The 22207-nt window shown below is 33.4% G+C and overlaps 1 protein-coding gene across 1 annotated transcript in view; it reads right to left on the bottom strand.

The window, feature by feature from the left end:
* Positions 1-22207, bottom strand: part of Tmprss15 (transmembrane serine protease 15) — a 111961-nt gene that overhangs the window by 21150 nt on the left and 68604 nt on the right. Inside the window, exons 17-20 of the mRNA XM_003469310.4 lie at positions 19670-19802; positions 5402-5497; positions 1035-1084; positions 23-197 (exon numbers count right to left, since the gene is read on the bottom strand). Coding sequence (XP_003469358.1) covers positions 23-197; positions 1035-1084; positions 5402-5497; positions 19670-19802 — 454 coding nt within the window. The remainder of the gene's footprint in view (positions 1-22; positions 198-1034; positions 1085-5401; positions 5498-19669; positions 19803-22207) is intronic.

Genomic DNA, 22207 nt, shown 5'->3' with positions numbered 1-22207 from the left:
GGATGTGTGACATCATACTCACCCATATGCACAGTGTGCAGCAGACACCACCCAATCGCTGCTGACTAGAGATGCACCACAGCTTAGCTTGCCATTATAAGAGAGACCAACAAGCCAGGGCCAGGCCCCTTCTTTGGCATCAGTTCCTCCAACAATCTTTGGACTAACTTCTTGATCCACCAATCGTTTTCCACATGCTATTAAAATAAAGCAAGAACAAATATTTTACTTTATGGTATAGTGATACCTTAGTTGTCAAACTCAATATGTTCCAAATTGGTATTTGAACACTGAAAAGTTCAAGAAATGATTTTTTTTCTTTGAGACAGGGTCTCATGTATTTCAGGCTGGCACTGAACTCACTATGGGGTCCAGCCTAGCCTTAAATTCACAATGATCCTCCTGCCTCGGCTCTCAAGTGCTGAGTTTACATGAGTGTGCCATCATGCCCAGCTAACTAAATATTTTTTCCCATAAGAAATAAGGGTAAACCAATTAATGTACTGTAAGGCCCAGAACCACTTACACTTCATTTTTCCAGTACTTTACAAAGTTTTACAATGATTTCTTGCTTTAACTTTATCATGGTTCTCAGTTTTCCTCTGAGCTTTATTGCTGGTATCACTATCTTTCTTTGGAGCTATGGTTATGGTGTTATATGCAGATAATACACGCAAAAATCACAATGTTGAGTGTTTTAATGAACTAACACAAGTACTGTTTGTTGTTTGAATGAGAGCAGTACTTGTACTGAAGCATCACCCATTTGTGACCACATGTGACTTATTCTTAGCCTGGTATGGGTTTGTCCAAGTCGGATATGTGGTTTGACTACAGAGTAAAGTTATGAGCACCAAAAAGGTATTTTTCTAACTTTGCTGATTGAGTAGTAGAAAATTCAAGTTTGAAAACTTTTGACACCTGACCTATCACTGTATTTCTCTGGAACATTAAAAATTGAATGGCTGAAAAATAATTTTAGATGACATAAAACTTTTTTCAGAAAACTTTATCATGACAAAATGTTTACTTACATTTATGGTTACATTGCAACAATATCAGAGAATCCTGTAAGCACTGTTCACTGGAATAGAAGAATAATATAGTTTAAAAATTATGTGCTTAGTGTTTCAAAATAAACTCAAGTGTCAGTTCTGAAGCTTGTTTGATCAAAGTAAGTTTTTAATGCATGTATCATGTATAAATTACAAGAAGATTGAAATTCACAGCAGGAAATGGCCGCATGTAAAGTAAAATCGAGACATTTGCACCCTACACTACTACTAAATCTTTGTGAACATTAATTCATTTCAAGATCCCCAGAAGACAACTGAAACCACAGACACTACTGAGCTAAATAATTTAATGCATTTTTCACTATCAGTAAATACCATACATTATGGCTATAAGTTTACATACTGAGTTGTGACAGCAAAAGCATCATCAATTTCATGTTCTAAAGACTCATTCTTACGATGAATTGAAGATCTTTGGAACCTTAGTATATGATCTATTTTCTTTGTCAAATAAAACAATTCAAATTTTAATAAAGGGAATGCATCACGGTTTCCATTTGGCATATCCTGAAAGTTAGCATCACTACCCTTGTGCTTTGGGGGTCATTATTAAATAAAAAATAAGGACTACCTGAATGCAAGCCCTAAGATACTCCAACTCAATCTAACAATTGCATCAACTCATAAATCCTAATGGAAAAATAGTGGATCTATCATATTTGTGTACATGCTGGATGAAGGGCTGGCCAGAGCAAGACAACATAAGATGTGACTATGCTATCCAGAATAGCATATATTTTAAAACATACTTAAAAAATTCCATATAGTATCATTAAACTATGCTTGACCATGAGTCACTAAAAATGCGGAAATAAAGCTATAGATAAAGAGCAACTACTGTACAGGATCGCTCTCAGCATTGCTAATCCCACAACTATTTGGTATCATTCAAAGAATTGCATTATGAATGAGCCACAGGTCTTGCTTCAAGGCAGGAAGACAAATAAATAGCAAATATAAAATAAAGTACATGCATAGATTACTTAAAAATTCATTACTTATTCAAAACTTTAGATGCTACCTTATTTTAAAGCCAAGAATTCCATTTTAATTAGGACCGGAAACAAAGAAAAATTGTTTCACAGTGTGTTATACAAATTGACCACTAGAGATCAGCATAACACAAGGAATTATAGTACTGTACTTAACCACAGGGTCCAGTGCAGCTACTGCAGATATTTGGTACATTAAAATATGCAGGAATATACACACAAATAATTTCAGCTATTTATATTTACTTAGAGTACTGAAGTTTATCTAATTGTGCATGCTAAGTACTTGAACTTCAGGCAGCAATAGTGAAATGAAGCAAAAAAGAAAACAATTCCGTATGTTCATTCAAAGCAATCCAGTATTTCCTGGAAACATGCTTGATACATTTTTACTTGAAATCACATATAGCTATGTTGTCTGATTGACATACTCTTTAGAACAGAGAAAAATTTCAATATACATATCAGGAAATGCATTTATATTTTACTAATAACAGTGTTAATGTATTCATATTTCTTTAGATATACATATATGTATCTAGATAAATGTCTCTACATAAATATTTTATGTAGATAACATATCCCAAGGAAGATCTTAAGAATTCTTATGATATACACTTGTACTTGAGGAATATTTTCAAGTCTCATTAAAATTCTTTCTACATGTGCGGCAATCATCAGTAAATATCATTTCAAAATCGTCCCTCTTTCTAAGGCAACTGTAATGGTCTCAGACAGATTAAGCAATGCTTAACTTCATTTTTAAAACTACAGAACAAAAAATTTAATATTTAACTAAAAAATTCGATTGAACTTAATATCTCCTTTTCCATGTATTCTGAGGCATTAACATTTTCTTGTAGAAGAGTAACTTGTTTGCTTTCTATGCAGAGTAAGCAGTAAATCCAGCTTTTAAAGTCTGTTCGTAGATTTGGAAAGAAACAATTATTGTCCAGGCACTGGCCCTGAAGTCAGACCTGGGTTATCATTATGTGTAGCAAGAAAGACAGTGTCATGCATGATCCCCTGTCTTTTCCTTGGTGAGGGAAGTGAAGGAAGAGGGCTTATATATACACTTTGACAATAAAGAAATTTATCTCCATTTTATGTCCAATATGATCTTTAATCATATTGAAAAGTACATGTTTGTTCTTTCTTTTTCCTTTTACAGAATTTCTATTTAAAATGAGCTGCTTAGAAAATCTTGAAGATAGCATATTAGAGTAGAGAAGTAGGAGGCTCTGTGGCCAAACAGACGTGGGTTATGCTCTTCACATTGCTTACTGGCTTTGTGAACTTGTGGAAGTTAGTGATAAGCCCAAGTGTTCTTTTCCTAATTCTTGAACAGAAATCATATTGTTTATATACCATAAATGACCATAGGGCCAGAGCTTCTGCATGGATTGAAGATAACTGCAAGCATATTTCCACCACAGTACTGTCACATGTTATAAATATTTAACAAGATATTTGCTAAACACTTTGCATCATGTATCCACAACCAAGCTTAGAATAAAATATTGGTTGATAATATTATGTCAGATTTTTATTCACTTCTAGATTCATTACTGAGGTTACTCAAGGATGAAAAGAAAGGAGAGCTTCGTGCTGACAGCTGCATGAATTGCTTAACATTTCTAATTATATAGGGTCATAATGCTGATTTTACTTTGAGTGGCCTTTTCTCAGTGATGGCAAATGATTGTCTGAGTCTTGTATAAGTCAAAAAATAGTATGAAAAGTGGGAATACAGGTTAGTAGATTTTTAGTTGAGAGAATCACCTTTCCTGATATGTTTTTCGTATTTTACTTTTAAAATTGCAACCTACTAGTACAAGGATATTTTAAAAAACACTGGCTTTTGTAAGGCATTAAACATTATCCTCACCATTAAATAAACAAATGCAGAAATTAACTAACCAAATGAATGAATGCATTTGAATTTTTGGCAAACCAGTAAATTGTGACTAATTCAGAAAGGGGTTAAGTCCACTTACTTAATTGGTTTATTGGCTGAAAGTGTATTAATGCTTTATTTTCCAAATATAATGAACATGCTTTTAATAGTGAAGCCAGTGTAAATTAGTACTAGCATTTTGTTATTTTTTGAGGTAAGTATATATTAAAATAGTGCTGCTCTGAAACATGTATATAATTAAATTGAATTGTTTTTCCATTTTCTTTCTTGCTTTTCTTAATTCTTAAACATCTATAAAACATGAATAGAAGGGGGCTGGGGATTTAGCTCAGCGGCATAAGCGCCTGCCTTGAAAGCAGGCAGTCGTGAGTTCGATCCCCGGTACAGATAAAAAGGAAAAAGGCACACAAAATAAAACAAAACACGAATAGATGAATTTTTCTATGTATAAGAACATTTGAGGTCTCTAATGATAATATAAATTTAGCATACCCTGTAGGAAGGGATCTATATGGCTGCTTTCCTACTTGCAGATGGTTTCTTTCATCCGTGATGAGACTCAGTGAGGCTCAATGAACATTGATATAGAACATTTAATTGCAATGGCCTTTTATTAGTGCTAAAAATATTCCTCTATCAATTTATTTCACTAGTTGAGTTTACAGAAATACTAACTTTTCACGAATAGCTTAATAATTGCACCAGTGAATGTATTAAACAAAATCCATCAGTATTAGCATCTTAATTTCTTAACTGTAATTTCAGCTGCTTGTTGCTGTTAATTTCTTCTTATCCACAGCTGGACTTTAATAGGACTATAAAAATCAGAAGCCAATTTTTCAAATTTAAAATAAAAATTACCATGAGTGTCTTAACAGGAGAAATGTCATAGTCTAAGATAAATCAGACCTAAAACCAGAAAGGATGCTGATTTTTGATAGTTTAGTAAGGCTTCAAAATAAACCTAACCTACCTGGGTGTGGTGATATATACCTATAATCCCAGCATTTGGGAGGCTGAGGTAGGAGGATCACTGTGAGTTTGAGGCCAGCCTGGGCTGCAAAGTGAGCTCAAGGCCTGCATGAACTGCCTAGTGAAACTCCTTCTCAAAAAGACAAAAATAAATAGGTAAGTCCAAATTTTAAAAAAGAGAAAGTATAGGACCAACTAGAAATTCAGAAATCTTCTTTTAATAATTATATTTTATTTGCTAAGGAAGAATAGAGAACAGGCAACATTATCAGGAACAATCACTTAGATATTGTCTGAAATTACCCAAGGGACACAATAGGTCAAGTATCTTTCAAGAATACACTGTCAACATGTGGTAGCATTTCAATCTGACTGGCTTCAAAGATTTACCTTGTTTTCAGCACTTGAACATCTAGTCCAAGAACAAAACGTGTAGAACTCACCTGGGTGTTAGTATTAAGCTGTCATTGGGTGCTGTGTTTAACTTTACAAATGGGCCTCCTACAGTCGAAAATGTTGGTGTTGATGAGTTTTCGGTCCTAGAGAAGAAACGTAGAAAAAACATAAAAATATTAACATAAACCTATAAACTACATTTTTAGTCCTTCAATGCAGTGTACACTGAAGGATGTTATAGAAAAGAAATGGATGAACATTTTAACATAAAACTCTAATAGTTTGTTACCTAGTAGTATTAAATAGTAGAATAATTACATGACATTTCAATACAATTTTAAATTTTGCATAATTTCACTGGTCCTGGTTTGCATTCTCATAAATTATTTTACAGAGCTAAAATTCATTTCATTCATCACTTTAGTGTCTGATTTTTTTCATTTGATTTTTCTTTTTTAAATTAAGTTTATTGGCACATTTTAGATATACATATTGATCACATGTATCTTTGGGAATTTGTACTTGTACATGATATATTTGATTCTTTTTTATTCTGTTTCCCTGCCCTACCTTCAATCCCTCTTCCTGTCTTATTTACAAAAGCTTTGTTTCCATTTTTCTATCTTTTTTCATTTTTTTCCCTTCCTTTCCCTCTCCCCACCAGTCTGCCCCAGTTCTCCTTTCTGTTTGAACATTTTTTTTCCTATTTCACAATATCTGTTATGCATTTTGGCCCTTATTTATACTTTCAGTTTCTCATGCTAGAGAAACAGTGCAGTATTTTCACATGTGTGTCCAACATATTTCACTTAACACTGTGGATGGGCTTAAGGTGCACAAATGTCTCAAATTTATCCTTCTTTTTGTCTGAGTAGTACTCCAGAATATCTAGAATATCTAGAAATGTCTCAAATTTATCCTTCTTTTTGTCTGAGTAGTACTCCAGCATATTAAAAGAAAAAAATCTTCCTTATGCACTCCTTGGTTGATGGGCATTTGTGTTGCTTTCAAAATTTAGCCGTTAAAAACTGCACCGTTTGCTAGGGATGTAGCTCAAGGGGCACAGCGCCTGTACGGCAAGTGTGAGATCGTAAGTTTGATTCCCAGTACTAAACAGCAACAACATAATAACAACAACAACCAAAACCAAAAATTAAAAAGAAAAAAAACCACAAAAACCGCCCTGTTATAAACATGAATGTGCATATATCATTGTGGTGTGATGTTTTTAAATGCTTTCAGGAATATATAAAGAAGAGAAATAGCTGGGTTCAATGGGATATCTAGTTCTAGATTTTTGAAGAATCTCCACAGTGACTTACACAGTGGTTGTACCAGTCTAAACTGCCACCGGTAGTGAAGAGGAGTTCCTTTTTCTCCACAGCCTCACTGGCATTTGTTACTGTTTGAATTCTTGATGATAACCATTCTTTCTGGAGTGAGATGAAATCTCAGCATTGTAATTTGCATCTCTAGAATGACCAATAATGTTGAATATTTTTTCACATATTTATTTGTCATTTGTACTTTTTTATCTAAGAAGTGTCCATTCATTTTTAACTACTATTTTGGATAAAGTCTTTAAATTTGGAGCATATGATATTTTCTAATTCTTTATATATTCCAGACATTAGTCTTTTGTCTGAGGAATGGCTGGCAAAATTTTTTCCCCAATTCATGTGTTCTCTTTTCATTTTGTTGATGATTTCTTTTTTTTTAATTTTAAAGAGAAAGAAATAACAATAAAATAGAGTTTTAAAACAGGCTAATATGATAGTAACAATAATTAAAACATTGTGTATCTTCATAGTAAGTACTCAGAATACAAGATATAGGCATGAAATATTACAGTAATATCTGTTTTCAATGAGCTAAGCCAATGATTTTTTTGCTACACAAAAACTTTTTAATAAGATGAGATCCCAGCAGTTGAATCTTTAGTATTTTCTATGCAATCAGTGTTTGTGGCTAAAGTCTTTGCCTATACCTGTGTCTGCAAGGAAATAGATTAGAAGACACAGAAACACCTCCAATCATACTCAGACACCTATCTTTGATACAGGGGACAAATACCTTCAATGGAAGAAAGACAGCCTCTTTAGCAAATAGAACGGGAAAAACTGGTTTTCCACATGCCTAAGACTAAAACTAGACCCTGTCTCTCACCATGCATTAAAACTAAATTTCAAGTGGATCAAACATCTAAAGATTAAAACATAAACTAAGACTACAGGAAGATAGAAGAGGCGGAACACATTTGACTTTTCTGTGTTGCCCAGTAACTTTTGTTTCTGTTATGGTTTGGTTTGATTTGATTCTAGTAGGGGATGATTCCAGGTTTTCCATACAACCCCCGAGCTACATACATTCCCAGCCCTTTTTATTTTCTGAGACAGGGTACTCCAATGTTGGACTTGTGTTTTTTCTGCCTCAGCCTCTTCACTAGCACAGCTCACTACTCCCAGGAATCCTGTTGTTTAGATATATGATGATCAATTTGAATGGCAATCTCACAGGACTGTAGTGCCATCATGTAGACATTTCTCTTACTGATCGTAATTAAGTTTTTTAAAAGATGCATGTGGCCAGAGAACAACAGGAAAAGAACTTTTTCAGTCTTCTTTTTCAATATGTTGCTTGTTTTGACTTATCATCCAATTCAAGATTTAACAAGCTCTAATTTATTACCAGAAGCTACATAATTGCTCTAAAAGAGTGTGTGGCCTAGATTCATAAATGTCATTGATGAGCCACCACAAGGGGGAGAAACAGATCTCTCCATGCAACAAGACACTTAATCCCTAAGCTTTCTTTCTCCAGAAAAATCTATGGAATTCCTTCTCTCAACTGTGAACCTTGATTGAAGATTTCTCTTTATCCTGATACTCTTCCTTACATTCAGCTGGAGACTTTTTGCTCTCAATTACTAATCCTGTTTCTTGCTTTTATTTATTCTGTATTTTAATCTCCATATAAAAATATGCCTGTAGGCTGACACATCTTGATCCTCTAATCTTCTTTGGGTCAACAATGAGATGCTGTGGCTCCTCATTTATGAAGAAGCCTAATATAATTAATTCTTGCTTTTTCCAAATCAAAGGCCCGATTGATGTCTTCTCCAGATCATAGCCAGCACTTACCCTGTGCTATTCGTTTCTAGGAAATTTCCAAGGAACATGCAGAGCTGTTATGATAAATGAGAACAGAACTGGATAGGGCATGGCCCCTGTTTCTTTCAATGAATAAACTGAGAGTGTTTGTCTGGAAGCTTTTATCTCCTGAACAAAGAGCTGGGACAATGAAGACTCTATTTAATATCCTTGAATTTAGTATCTTGTACTTTAATTTGATAAACAGATAAAAGTAATTCAAGCACAGAAAGCCATTACTATTCCTTTAATAAAACCTAAAATAGATTTACCAAAAGAAAGATGAGCCTTGTTATTGCTATTGTTAGAGATGAAGTTGTTCTCCAAATGAGGGCAGAAGAATAATTTCATTTCATTGCTTATATAAATGGATTTAGTACAGCTTTGAAAACAAGGCAGGCATGAAGCCCTTAAGGAGTACTAACGGGTAGAGGCCAGAAATGTCCCAGGAAGGTCACGAAGGACTTCCTCAAGCAAAATAGTTGTATTCTTAAGAATGATGAATTTGCAGAAGGGAGAATGTGTATCGCAACTGATCTTGGAGAACTTTGAATTAATCATTGTTGCATATTGCTGTAGAATTCTTCATGGCAATTTTGACTTTTAAAAATATCAAGGAATATCTATATTTGCATTGCCTAAAAGCTCCCGACACATCATTGGATCTGAGCAGTGCTTATTTTTGCTGTGAGGATAAAGGTCGTGAATCATAGTTTCTCTTCAGTCTGTCTACCAGACAGCTGTCTTCTTGTGTTTATTTACATCCCCCATATCTTAGTCTGCTGAATATCTGCCATATGTTGAATATTTTCTAAATAGTTTTCTATGTCCCTGGCTTTTCACAACAGATTCTTGCAGTGTGTTCTCTAGACAAGAATATTCAACCTCACCAAAAACATCAAAAATGGAAACTCCACAGCTCTGCTGCAGGCCAATTGAATGAGGAAGTCAGAAATGGGGTCCAGATAACCATGTTGTGACAAGCCCTCAGATGATTTTGTTGTCTGTCATAGGTAGGGAAATACAGAACACAATCACAGTCAAATGGGAGATCTTTTCTCTACCATATAAGTCCCCCCCCATTCAATAAGAGAGATAGACTATGTACACATACATACATATGTTTAATAAATTCCAATTCACTGGATAATATATTTTAAGTCATTCTAAGTAAGGGAAAACCTTGAAAGACACTTTATTAAGAATATACTTCCAGTATGAGGATTTTCAGATACAATTATCAATAGCTATAATTTTTTGTTATCCCTAATGGTTTCTGAAGTGATAAATTTCTTGAATTCAAAATAAAATTTGGAAAAAATTTAATTTGAAACAATTATTGAAAATTTAAATTCTTTTTATCTAGCTTATTTATTGCATATTTACTACTACAATGAACTATGATGGCATTGGTGATTTATTATTTTATGGCTATTCTAGAAAAAAGGAGACTGAAGGAAATTGATAAATACAATGGCTGTCTGGTAAAGACCAGTTGCTCAATATTGGGATCATTAAAAAAAAAAAAAACAAGAAAACAAAAATAAAACATAAACAAAAAACCCTGCTACACAGAGCTGGAGGTTATGTAAACACATAAAAAGAGACATATACAATCTTATATTCTGTTAGGGTTTTTTTGTTTTACATGCTTTTATCAGGAATTTAACACAAGAACATAGTTTACAGTTAATGGTGTATATATGTAGTCTTGAATCATTTAGAATTACTCAACAAAATGATCTTCCAAAAATTTTATAAAGTTCTAATATAATTACATTTTTTGCACTAAATGTAGATATATGGGAGACTTCATTCCTACTAAGATTTCCGGTGTCAATGCTAGATATTAGAATTTGGAATTTAATTGGAAGTGGACCATCTGCACTTTAAATCCTCACAATTAAAACTCATCCTTTTCTGACTAAGCACAATTTTATAATTTGTATTCACAATGGGCAGAGTATAAACCAGAGATTTAAGAAAATTATTTAGTGTTTTAAGAAACAAAGAATAAGCAACATATTAAAATGTTATTGGAAAATACAAAACTAACAATCGTATCTTAAATTGTTTTTCATTTTTGAAAGCCAAAAATCTCAAAATTACTGAATGGTAAATTAAAAGTCAATATTTATTGTAAGCTTCCATAGCTAAAGCATACAAGTGAAGTTCATTCTGCCTAAATTTTATTTTCTTGCAAGAAAATTAGTCATTAGATTTAGAGACTCTATGTGAACATTACAAATACCATGTGTATTTTCTAAATTTTGAAGTTTCAGATCTGCAGATTTAGGTAATGCTGCCAGAATTTACATTGCTGTCTGAAATCAGCAGAATTTAATATCATTTGCAAGCTCCATACAGTGTTACCTGTTGACATACTGATGCCGCTAAGCAAATGTATTTTAAATCTTTATTACCATTTTATTGGCTCTCCGGAACTCAGGAAATTTTTTGTGAGAAAAGAAGCATATACACAAAACCATTATTTTTGAAGTCACAGATGGAGTACAAAAATACAGTCCTAGATGAATTCTAGGGAAAGAATAAAAGCTCTCCCAAGGCTACTTGTATAGTATTAATCTGCCTCTCTTCCCAGGCACTTTTTAGGTTTCTTCTCTTTTGTCTCGCTCCTCAGAATGTGTTTGTTGTGATAAAAATTCTTCCCTGAAGCAGGAGCTTAGATAGGGATGTTTTAAGTCTTTGGACACACTAAAGCTAAAAAGAATAATAACAGACACTGCAAATAATGCAGCCAAGTGCAGTAACTCATTTCACACCCTGAGAAGTTTAAGCAAGGATTCCAGAGAAGGATGGAACTTCCGTTTCAGGTTGGAGGGGAAAAAAGGAGATTGATTTTGCACAACAGAAGCAAGGAAGATCATTTTTCTAGGAAGGGAAATGATGGATGAAAGGGATTCAATGGTAAAGCATCCCACTAGGAAAACAGCATGTGAGTAGCTAGGTAAACACCATGAATGAACTGAACACATTTCAATTACACTTGCTTGTTAATTTATCCTATTTATAGCAATATGCCTAGCACTCACCTATCTCTACGATAGCTCTTAGCAAACAGGTAAGGTAGATTAATTTTGTATTGTCTGACTTCAGCCCTTAAAAGTTTGTGACATTTACACAGAGGTAAAGACATGCAAATAGAAAAGTTACCTTAATCTAATCAATTTCCTCCTTTGTGCAAGTTACTGTGCAAGAGAGAAATCAATGGGTCAGTCAGTAGTTGCTCCCTTATAGATGCAACAATGTTAGGAAGGAGGCGAACTGCTGATACTTTCACCAAAGTGTGCCTGAGAGGTGGTGCACCTGGAACATTGTCAAGGAGACGTGACTTCCAAAATGGACATCACCTTGGGCACTTTGGACAATGATCTACTTTAACTTTGTTTCTGCAGCTGTTACTGGAATTCGTTTGTTTATTCATTGACTATAAAGCATTTGACACATAATCCACTGAGATTTCTTTTAGAATTTAGCATTGGATGAAACCTATCTTTCCCTGTAGAATAATATCTCATAATGAAAATTGCATGGTATCTAATGTTTCCCTTTTTGCATAGATTTCCAGGAATTTCAGAGACAAGGATCCTAATTACAATAACTGTATTTTTTTCCAGCATTATCTTTTTATTTCTTTGGACCTGATTTTCATTTTGTATTCTGTCAAAATTATTGCATATTCTCCTTGTCATGGAGACTTTAGTTTCAGTTTTAAAGTTACATGTATTAAAAAAGGAATAGAAGGAATAAATGAGAAAAGAAGAAAAGAATAAGAATGTAAAAAAGTAAAACATAAAGCTAGTAGAAGAAGAAGGAAATTAAAGAGAAATAGGGAAGAAGGAATATTATTTCATTAATTTTTTTATTAACAGGGTACCTGTTTGCAGTGTATAGTAAACACATTCATTGTGGGCAGCCAGTACATGTACATCATGACACTTCTTCATTCTTTTTACATCTCCTCCTTTTTTCCTTTTTACATTAGATTTTATGAATTTTACTAAACATTTTCCTTGGTCTCATAGAATGTACAGCATTAATAATAAGTTTTGTCTCAGAAGTATTTTTTAGAATCAAAATAAGATGAACAAGAAAGGTTTTGGTATAAAGTTTTGTCTTACCTATTTGTTTTATAATACAGCAGCATCTCTGTCCCTCAAAAACAAGGTCAAGAAAATGATGGAGCACACTGACCTAGGGGAAGAACAAGGTCTCTTGTTGCCTTTCTTTAATGCACTAAATAACACAGAGATGTAGAAAATTACTGGTAGATGATTCACCAAAGACAAGAAATCTCCTTACTTTGTGTTTGTGTAATTATAGTCTCATAATTTCTTGGTCACGGAAATCTCATTAAAAAGTATAACATTAAATAAAGTTACAATTAAGGAAAATTCTCTGTGAATTGTGTTAATGAAAATAAATGACATTTCATATAAAAGAAAGTCAGAATTCTCAATAATGTATTTTCAGATTTAGTGGATAAAATCAAGAATGAATCTTTCGAGGAAGAAAATAACACCAACTTGAAGTTGGTGAATACCTAGCCATGGATATTTGTACTCTATTACGGATCCTTATGATATGAGTCATTTTAAACTAATTTTCCATGTCTATTTTGGCCTAATACAAGGGTGAGAGAAACTTTTTCAGAACAATTAAAATAGACTGGTTTGAGAATGACAAGCTAAAACATGTCCTATTTTAAATCAAATTCTTCTCAGTAGCACATGTAAACCTAGTAGCAGAAGAAAAAAATTCATTCTTTTGTTTTGTGTCATTTTATTTTGTTTTCAGTATCAGGTAAAATCAAACTACCAAGTCCTATATTTCCTACCAAAGGAAGTGTATAAAGTATAATGAGTTCCTGATAGATATAAAAGAACTATCATCAGGATCACTTGTACTCTTTAGAGAATAAGACTTCTGGGATTGACAGAAACCAACATTCATGTCCTCTCGCTCTGAGTTTCATAGAGGTCTTGGAAGTCCATGCTAGAATGCAGTTGGATAAGAAATAGTTATATCTCTGTTTTTGAATGCAATTTAGTCTATTATTCCAGTACAAAAGTAAGTGACTGATCATATTATCAGCATCAGCACTGCTAATACTCTCATCAAATTTCAGATATATTTTTTTAGATTATATTGTAAATATGCACATACACATATGTGATATCATTTAACACACCTTTGATATTATATTAATTTTTGGAGCCATGATTGTATTTTAGTTGGACCTTTAATGAAGAAATACACATTACCAGGTCATATTTTTAATATTCTGTTAATTATTTTCAGTGTAATTTCTTCGTGTTTAGGTGCATTTTGTTTTATATCTTTAAATATATGAACCTCACAAGAGATTGATTTCTCTAGACTGACTCATTTGTCCTTGACACACAAAAGAAGATTAGAAACACCCACCCTACATAGTGGTTCTCAAACTTTAGAATGTAAAGACCTGAGGGGTTTATTAAATTACAATTTCTTGAGTCCTGATCTAAATTTTTAAAAAATTTTTAGGGTTAAAGTAAGTTTTTAGAATCTGTGTTTCTATAATACTACCATCTTAGTGCAAAAGGCACACACTGAGAAGCACTGACTAGACTGCCCTACATCCCAGTATCTCAGGTTGAGAGCCGTGGTACTAGTGTATAACCAGGTGATACATCAAAGACTTGATGCAGCTCTTAGATTTCAGTTGGTGGTATATTTGCTGTCACTTCCTTGCTGATAGCAGGCATAATTCATAATTACCACTGCATTTTCCCAAGCTTTGATACATAAAATGTCTACCATAAATTAACCTCAGAAAGTTATCAAAGTATTACAGTTTATCATTTGCTCTTTAAGTTATTTTTAATTAGTACATCTCTAATTTTAAGACAGGAAAGAAGTCAGAATTATAATTGCACTGTAGGTAAACGATAGTCTTTTTAGTTAAATCACTTAGATTGAGTAAAAATATTTTTTTTCCTAATAGCTTGTGCATCTCTTCTCTCACCTAACTACATCATAGTAATGGGGCTAAGAATAAACTAAAAGAGTGCTGTTGATGCTGCAGTTGTAAATTAAAATAAAAAAGAATAGAATATATTTGTGTCTGTATAAAGTTAGCAAACTGAAAAGAGTCATTTAAAGTCAAAGCTAGTACATATATTTTTCCTACTACTTCTCATGTCTTGTCATTGTTTGTGTGCTAAATTGTAATAAGACTTTTCTTACATAATTAAAATTTGGGAGAATACTTATAGAAAATATGCAAAGAATAGATGCTTTAATATTCAACATATTTTTTTTTTTCTTTTTTGGTATCAGGAATTGAACCTCGCTCTTGCCAGGCAAGCGCTTGTGCCACTGAACTAAATCCCCAGTTTCACCATATTGTTATGCTGGTTTTATTATTTTCAGTTTACCAAGCCCTAGATATAAATTGTAAGCATTTGTTGTTAGTGCATGTATATGAATTTATATATTTTACTATATTTATTTGAAAGACTTAGATAACCCATTTTAATCCTCTCCCTCAATATTTTCAAAACAATTCTACAATCAAAAGACATGGAAATAATTGCATTTCTTATTCTTCTTTGAGAACAAGGTGATCACACTGATGTTCCTAACTGCATTTTCCCAAGCCTTGATAGATAAAATATCACCATAAATTGACCTCAGAAAGTTATCAAAGTGTTATATACCTTCCTATGCAAGGTTTCTAATGCTAAGAAAATTATGGAATTTAAAAATTAGCATCAATTCCTCACAAAATTCCTATCAGGATACAAACAGTTAAGTATTTTTATGGTTTTAAGTGCTTTTAAAATTTTGTAAAGTTCTATGAGAGCTATTTACTCTTTAGTGCCTTAGCAAGGCAACTCAGCTGCATCACTCATAGATTAGTTTAGTAGTAGCGTAGTGCTCTTTGCTAGATTATTATTTAAAAACCACTACTATGAGTTTCTTTAACATTTATGCATGCATAAGTATAAAATATTTTCTTCGTATTTTGATGAAAGATATAAAATGCTAATCAAAATACTCTTTACTTGGGCACACTGTAAATGGCAGAGAATTAAAAAGTTTAAAATAAATAAGTAAAAGCTGATGAAATCTGCCTCATATGATTTACTAGGATCTGTGTAGAATTGCATTTTCTACTCTATCTGCATAAATAATCTTGAAAGACTAGAGTGTCTTTTTAATAAATTGACTCCTAAATTGCTTTTCACTGTACCAAACACACATCACTTAGACCCTGCAAGTTTTCTTTCTGTTACCATGTGCCAGTCTAGACAAATTCTCATGAAGACACTAACTTTCTTTCAATTATTAGAGCACTATGGAGACTGTTTAATAAGCAAGCACAGGTCCAAAGATTACTCTTTGCACAAAATGCTTGACTCATTTCAGAAGAAAGTAAGTGCCTGACCTTCATCAAGGTAGTGGGATGCACTACTTGTTTTCTGTAGGCTAAAAAGTATCTAGTTCTTTGTCCCAACTCCAACTGGAAGAAGAGTGATTCATAGTCAATGATGTCAGTCAACTACAGAGTAAATCTGACAGAGAAAGAAAACCATGTAAGTAAATAGTTCACAGTTATATAAAATTGATTGTGTTACACTTGGTTTGGGCTATTTTCTAAAACCCTGATGTCCCCAAATTGAGTCAGCTTCTCTTGTAGCACATCATATTTATCATGCAAAATTCCATACTTATATGTCTGCTCCCACCACATAAGCATTTAAAGAAAAGATCGTTGTTTAATCTTTCATGGACCAAATACAGTATCATTGCCAGTATTTGTAATTCTGATGCATGAATAATCAAAATAATATATTTATATTAACATAATAAAAATATGTTAATATCTTTGGAGGTGTCTAGTTCTGTCTTGCAACTGAAGGAAATAACATTAGATGTCATCCAACATTTCACTCTAATTCATTTAAAAATTTTTATCAAAGAAATTGAGCCAGGGATTTAGCTCAGTGGCATAAGTGCCTGCCTGGCAAGTGCAAGGTCATGAGTTTGATCCCTGGTACCCCTGCCAAAAAATAAGTTAATCATTGAAACTTTTCTTTGTATATAGATGATTCACCTGGAGGATAACACATGCAGTTCATAGGAAGTAGTTAAGTTTTACACAACCATAATGGGAAAAGCTCCTACATTTATAGTCATCTAGTGATACTTAGGAAGATGGTGAATTGGAATACAAAGCTCCAGGGTAATGAAAGTCCAGTTATCCAGAACATTTTGATGCCCCATTTTGGAAACAAGGTAAAGTTACCAGCTTCCTTAGCTTACCCTGTAAAACTCAGTTTATAAAAAGCTCCTTAGCGTAGCTGGCAACTTTGTAGATACAAATAACTTCCTACAGTGTCACCTTTCTGATTTGGGTACTGAACTAAAATCATTGTTAAAACAGAAAACCAGAAGGGTTAGGGATACAGCTCAGCATCCCAGCTCCTGCCTGGCAAGGGCCAGGTTATAAGTTTCATTCCCAGAATCAAAAACAAGCAAACAAACAAAGTAGGAAATTGGAATCAATGCTACTCACTCAGCACTTTACTTGAAGTGAAAATAAACAACTGCCACTTTCCATGTTTTGTTGACCATCAAAAATTATATTCCTCCTACAATCTACGTTTTTACAAGAATGTTGTTTTAAATTACATATTGAAAAGGTTTTTATTAGAATGAAAGTATGTAATGTATAACAAAATGAACACAGCTGAAGTACAGGAAGTCTCTAAATCGATAATTTTTATATAATGACTACTAATTTTGACTTCCTTCTTTTGCTTTTGAAAGGAATTGGCTTCCAAATGAGAATGACATCATTTGAGTGTGACACGGAACTGGTACTTTCCCATTCTGAATGAACGAATTTGGGTATGCAAGGAAAACTGGAGATGGTCAGTCCAATTGCAAGAAGTTATGGAGCATTTATAATGCTCTATGTGGAACCTCTACACATTTTCCCATGGTAAAAATGTCTGCACTTGGTAGATAGGTAGTATCTTGGTATTAGTATACATACAATTCTCTCAGTGTACTAAAAATTAAATAGTGTTTATGGGCTAATCTAACCACTTAACTATGCATGTCAAGTATTTTTAATGAGAAAAAAAAACACTTTGAAATAATTTTTGAGAATCTATGTGTGGGTTGAAGATTCTGTGAACAACTCAACAGAAAGAAGAACCTTTCAGAAAAAAGAGAATCAAAATTTGATAAACTAGGAATGGTGGAGAAATCTATCAAATGCTGATGGCATGTATATCACTAGACATGGATTATTTTATTTTTAACTTTGGATTTCTAGAATAAGTTAGAAAATCAGGCATCACCAGTTCAAGACAGAAAGAAAATGATAATGATATATAGTTAGACAACTTTTGGCATATATTTAGATTGCCAGGACCATTTATCTAGTCTTGTATGGACAGGCATGGAGCTCAATGGCAGAGTGTTTGCTTTACGTACATGAGGCCCTGGGTTTGATTTCCCAGGACTACAAAATACAAAATGAAAACTGGACTTTCATTACCCTGGAGCTTTGTGTTCCAATTCACCATCTTCCTAAGTATCACTAGATGACTATAAATGTAGGAGCTTTTCCCATTATGGCTGTGTAAAACTTAACTACTTCCTATGGACTGCATGTGTTATCCTCCAGGTGAGTCATCTATATACAAAGAAAAGTATGCATAATGAACAGTCTATTGTTTCAGTAAATATTTATTTTGTATCCATTTTTGAGACTGGGCTTAGATTAGATATGAAAATAATGTATAAATTAGGAGCTTCAATTGTATCTTAAATACCCCTAAGTGTCATGTATTGGTGGCTCGACCCTAATGTGGGGGTACCCTCTAGATAGGAATAGTAGGACCCCATCACATTGCCTTTGTCCCTTTTTGCTTTCATATCATAAGGTGAGCAATTTTGCTACCTTACACACTTCTGCAATGATTTTCTGTCTCTCCACAGGCCTACAGATATGGGATCAATCAATCATGGACAGGGACCTCCAAAACTGTAAGTCAAAATTAACCTTATTTCTTTATAAGCTAGTTCTCTCCTACAGTGATGGAAAGCTAACACAATATTGTCATTATCTTTATAGACCTCATAGTTTAATATAATAAACCGACTGGGGATATAGTACTGTAAGTGATAAAAGTAACTAGATATGAGTCAATATGACTGTAAATCTGTACACCCTCAAAATCAAGAATCAGAAGACTCTGTTGGAGTTGAAACACTGTACAATATAAAAGAAGTAATTACTTTCTATTTCTCCTATGGTTGCTCTTGAGACTACTGAGAAAAAATGAGTGTGGTAAATTTATATATCGTCTTAGTTACTCTTGAGGTTACTGAGAGAAAATATCCAATACTCAAAGTTAAAAGTGGAAAGGTTTATTTCAGCCCACAATTTGTAGAGGTATCAGTTCATACGCAACTGGTTCCTAGACAGGGTGGCACACGGCAGAAGGGCATCACAGAGAAGACAGAGCTCATGGTATGGTGTCAAGAGGCAGAGAAGGATCAAAGGAGAGGAGGGACAGGTACTCTTCAAGGTCTTGCTCTCAGCGACTCACCTCCTCAAACCAAGCTTTACCTCCCAAAGTCACATTTAGCTACAAACTTATTGGTGGACTAATACACTGATGAGAATCTAGACCCCATGATCCAGTCACCTCCCCAGAATCCCCTAAGAGCACATGAGACTTTGGGGGACATCTATGCATAAACTATAACAATAGTATTTATTAAAAGAAAATTAACAGGAGTTATTTGAGGATAAATTTAATCATTACTGTATTTTCTTTCATTTGCTCATCTGTACTTTCTAAATCTGTAACTTACGTATTTTAAGTAAATCCACTCCAATTTGACATCATATAAAAGAGAATTTCTTTTGGAAATGGGAAGGAAACCAAGAGATGGAGCAAGGAGGGAGGTAGGAGGGGAAAGGGAATGTGTAAAGATTTAAGATGTAGTATGTACAAGTTCCAACTTCCTATGAGGAATGTAGTCATTACACAGTGCAAACAGGTAGTAATAAAAACAAAAATGCAAAAAAAAAAAAAAAGAAAATTTCTTAAAAGAAAGTTGAGTAGAATTACTTACCCTAAACCCAGCAACTGACAAACTTCATTTGAAATCTGGGTGGTCCAGTTCTCAGCACAGGCCACATACCAAATGCTCTGAATTCGGAACTGCACCAGTCCACTGTTGGTTGTGGTGCCATTGAGAAGACGCACTAAAGATTCAGAGAGGAGAAGAGCGGTTACCAGACTGGGGAGTTAGGAGAATGTGAACTTAGTCAAAGGGCACGACATTTTCACTTAGATCAAAGGAATAAAACGTGCAAGGTTTATTGCACAACATGGTGTAAATAGTTAATGCTAATATTAAATTATTGTGTGTTTCAAATGTGCTAAGAAAATAAATTCCAAAACAAACTGATAAATATTTGGTTTTATGAACAGGTTTAATCATTCCACATTGTACATGTATATCATACCATCGATTTCTATTCCATTCATGTATGTAACTATAATTTTAAATTTAAAGTTACATTTTAAAATTTATTTAAGTTTGAATAAAATTTAAGTAGTAACTGCATTAAAGACAGTAGATCACACCTAGAGCATTTTGAGCTAAGATGATATGAGCGACAGTCTTTAAACATCACGTGCAATGTGCTTAACATTTAGCATATAGTGACCATAGTTTTGTTTTATGTTAGAGGCCATAAGTTGAAAAGCAAACTGAGTAGATTTAATTTTGGTGTTTCATGTAATTGTGATAACATAAAAGACAGGACAATTTATTGCATATCAGCACAGCAAATAAACAGAAAATAAAGTTATCTGTAAAGAATATAACATATAAACGGACTTCTAGAGGAAGAAAATTTAATTAAAGAAAACAAATTCAGAAAAACAAACTTTAAGCATGTACTCCTACTTATTTCTTCAGATATTCTTTCTTTTTGTTGTTTGATTTCCCACTATCTTACCAACATTTGGGACAGAATATTAAGGCTACTTTCTCTAGGTAGAGCATGTAGCAAAATAAGGTAGATTATCAAACATGGAAAATATCAGCAATAGTAATCTAGCTAACAGCAAACAGCATACCATAATTATTGTTTACATTTTAACATGTTGTGAAAAGATTTAGGTCATTGGTTAGAATTAGAAAGCCATAGTTTCAAAATACAGTTTTTGCTCTTTCTACGTGTATGATGTTTGGAAGCCATTTAACTTCCCCAAAATGCAATTTCTTCATGACTAAAGTACAGCTACTTCTGTTATGGAATTGTTTTATATCCCTTAGTTACAGTGCATGACACATACCATATATAAGGACTGGACGTTTTCTTTTTTAAAAAAACTTGAAACAGAAAAAGTGAAGATAGCAATAAAGCAGAATTTCAAAGCAGGTTAGTAGGAGAGTGAAATAATTAATATATTGTGTATTGTTATATTATTAGTAGTTATTCAGAGTACAAGACCTAGGAATAAAATATTGTCCAAAAAAGTGTTAGTACAAAACTTTCTTTTCAATGAACTAAGATTCCCTTCCTTTCTTTCATCACAGGTTTTTTCTTTTGAACAGTTTCTTCCCTATTCACAATACTTATTGTACAGTTCAGATTTTATTTACTCTCACACAAGAGACAATACAATGTTTACACATGTAGGTCTGATTTATTTCACTTATGAATATTGTCTCGAGTTACATCCATTTACCCATAAAAGGTCTTGTTTATCGTTCCTTATGACTGAGTAGTATTCCATAATATATAAAAAACTGTGTCTTTTTATGCATTCAGTTGATGGGCATTTGGGGGTTTTCAAAGGTTTAGCTATTACAATTGTGCTGCTATAAACATGAGTGCACATATATCACTGTGTGTGGTGATGTTTTTAATTCTTCTGTTAAGATACCTGGAAGGAGAATAGCTGGGTGAATGGGACCTGTAATCTTACTTTTTTGAGGAATGTCCACACCGATTTTCAGAGTGATTGTACCAGTCTACACTCTTACCAACAGTAGAGAAGAGTTCCTTTTTTCCCCACATCCCTGCCATCATCTGTTATCAGCTGATATTTTTGGTGATAGTCATTCTTTAGGAGTGTGATGGAATCTCAATGTTATTTTAATTTGCATCTTTCGAATGACCAATGATGTTGAACATTTTTTGATACTTTCTTAGAAGTAAAAATAAAACATAATGAAATAGTATATGTCTCATATTGTTATAGGAATTAGACAGGAAGTGTGGCCTGAAACTCAGCAAGGCAAGAGAAATAAAAATTTTTGAAAAACCAAGAATGAAAGTACCAGGTTTAAAGAAGACAGTTATAAATAAGCATGCAGGTAGCTCTGCCTCAGAACACAATAGTAAGATGACTGGTGCCACTGTACTTGATCTGAGCTATTTTCCTCTGTGGTGGTTTAAGTTTACTTTATGAATATTGGTTGCCTTAGACTTACACTTATTAAATGTAGCCAATTTTAAACACACAAACAGCACTCAGAGTCTGACTGTTAATTTTTCTTCTAAGCAGAATGGTGCAAAATTCCTGAATTCACTGAGTTGCTCACATTTAAAATACCAAAATATGTATTAGAAACACACAAATAATCTTCATT

Source organism: Cavia porcellus, unplaced genomic scaffold, assembly GCF_034190915.1.
Source record: "Cavia porcellus strain 051 isolate PalLab524CR breed Dunkin Hartley unplaced genomic scaffold, mCavPor4.1 scaffold_15, whole genome shotgun sequence".
Classification (NCBI taxonomy): Eukaryota; Metazoa; Chordata; class Mammalia; order Rodentia; family Caviidae; genus Cavia; species Cavia porcellus.
Note: the sequence above shows the minus strand (reverse complement) of the source record. Positions and strands in the feature narration are given on the sequence as shown.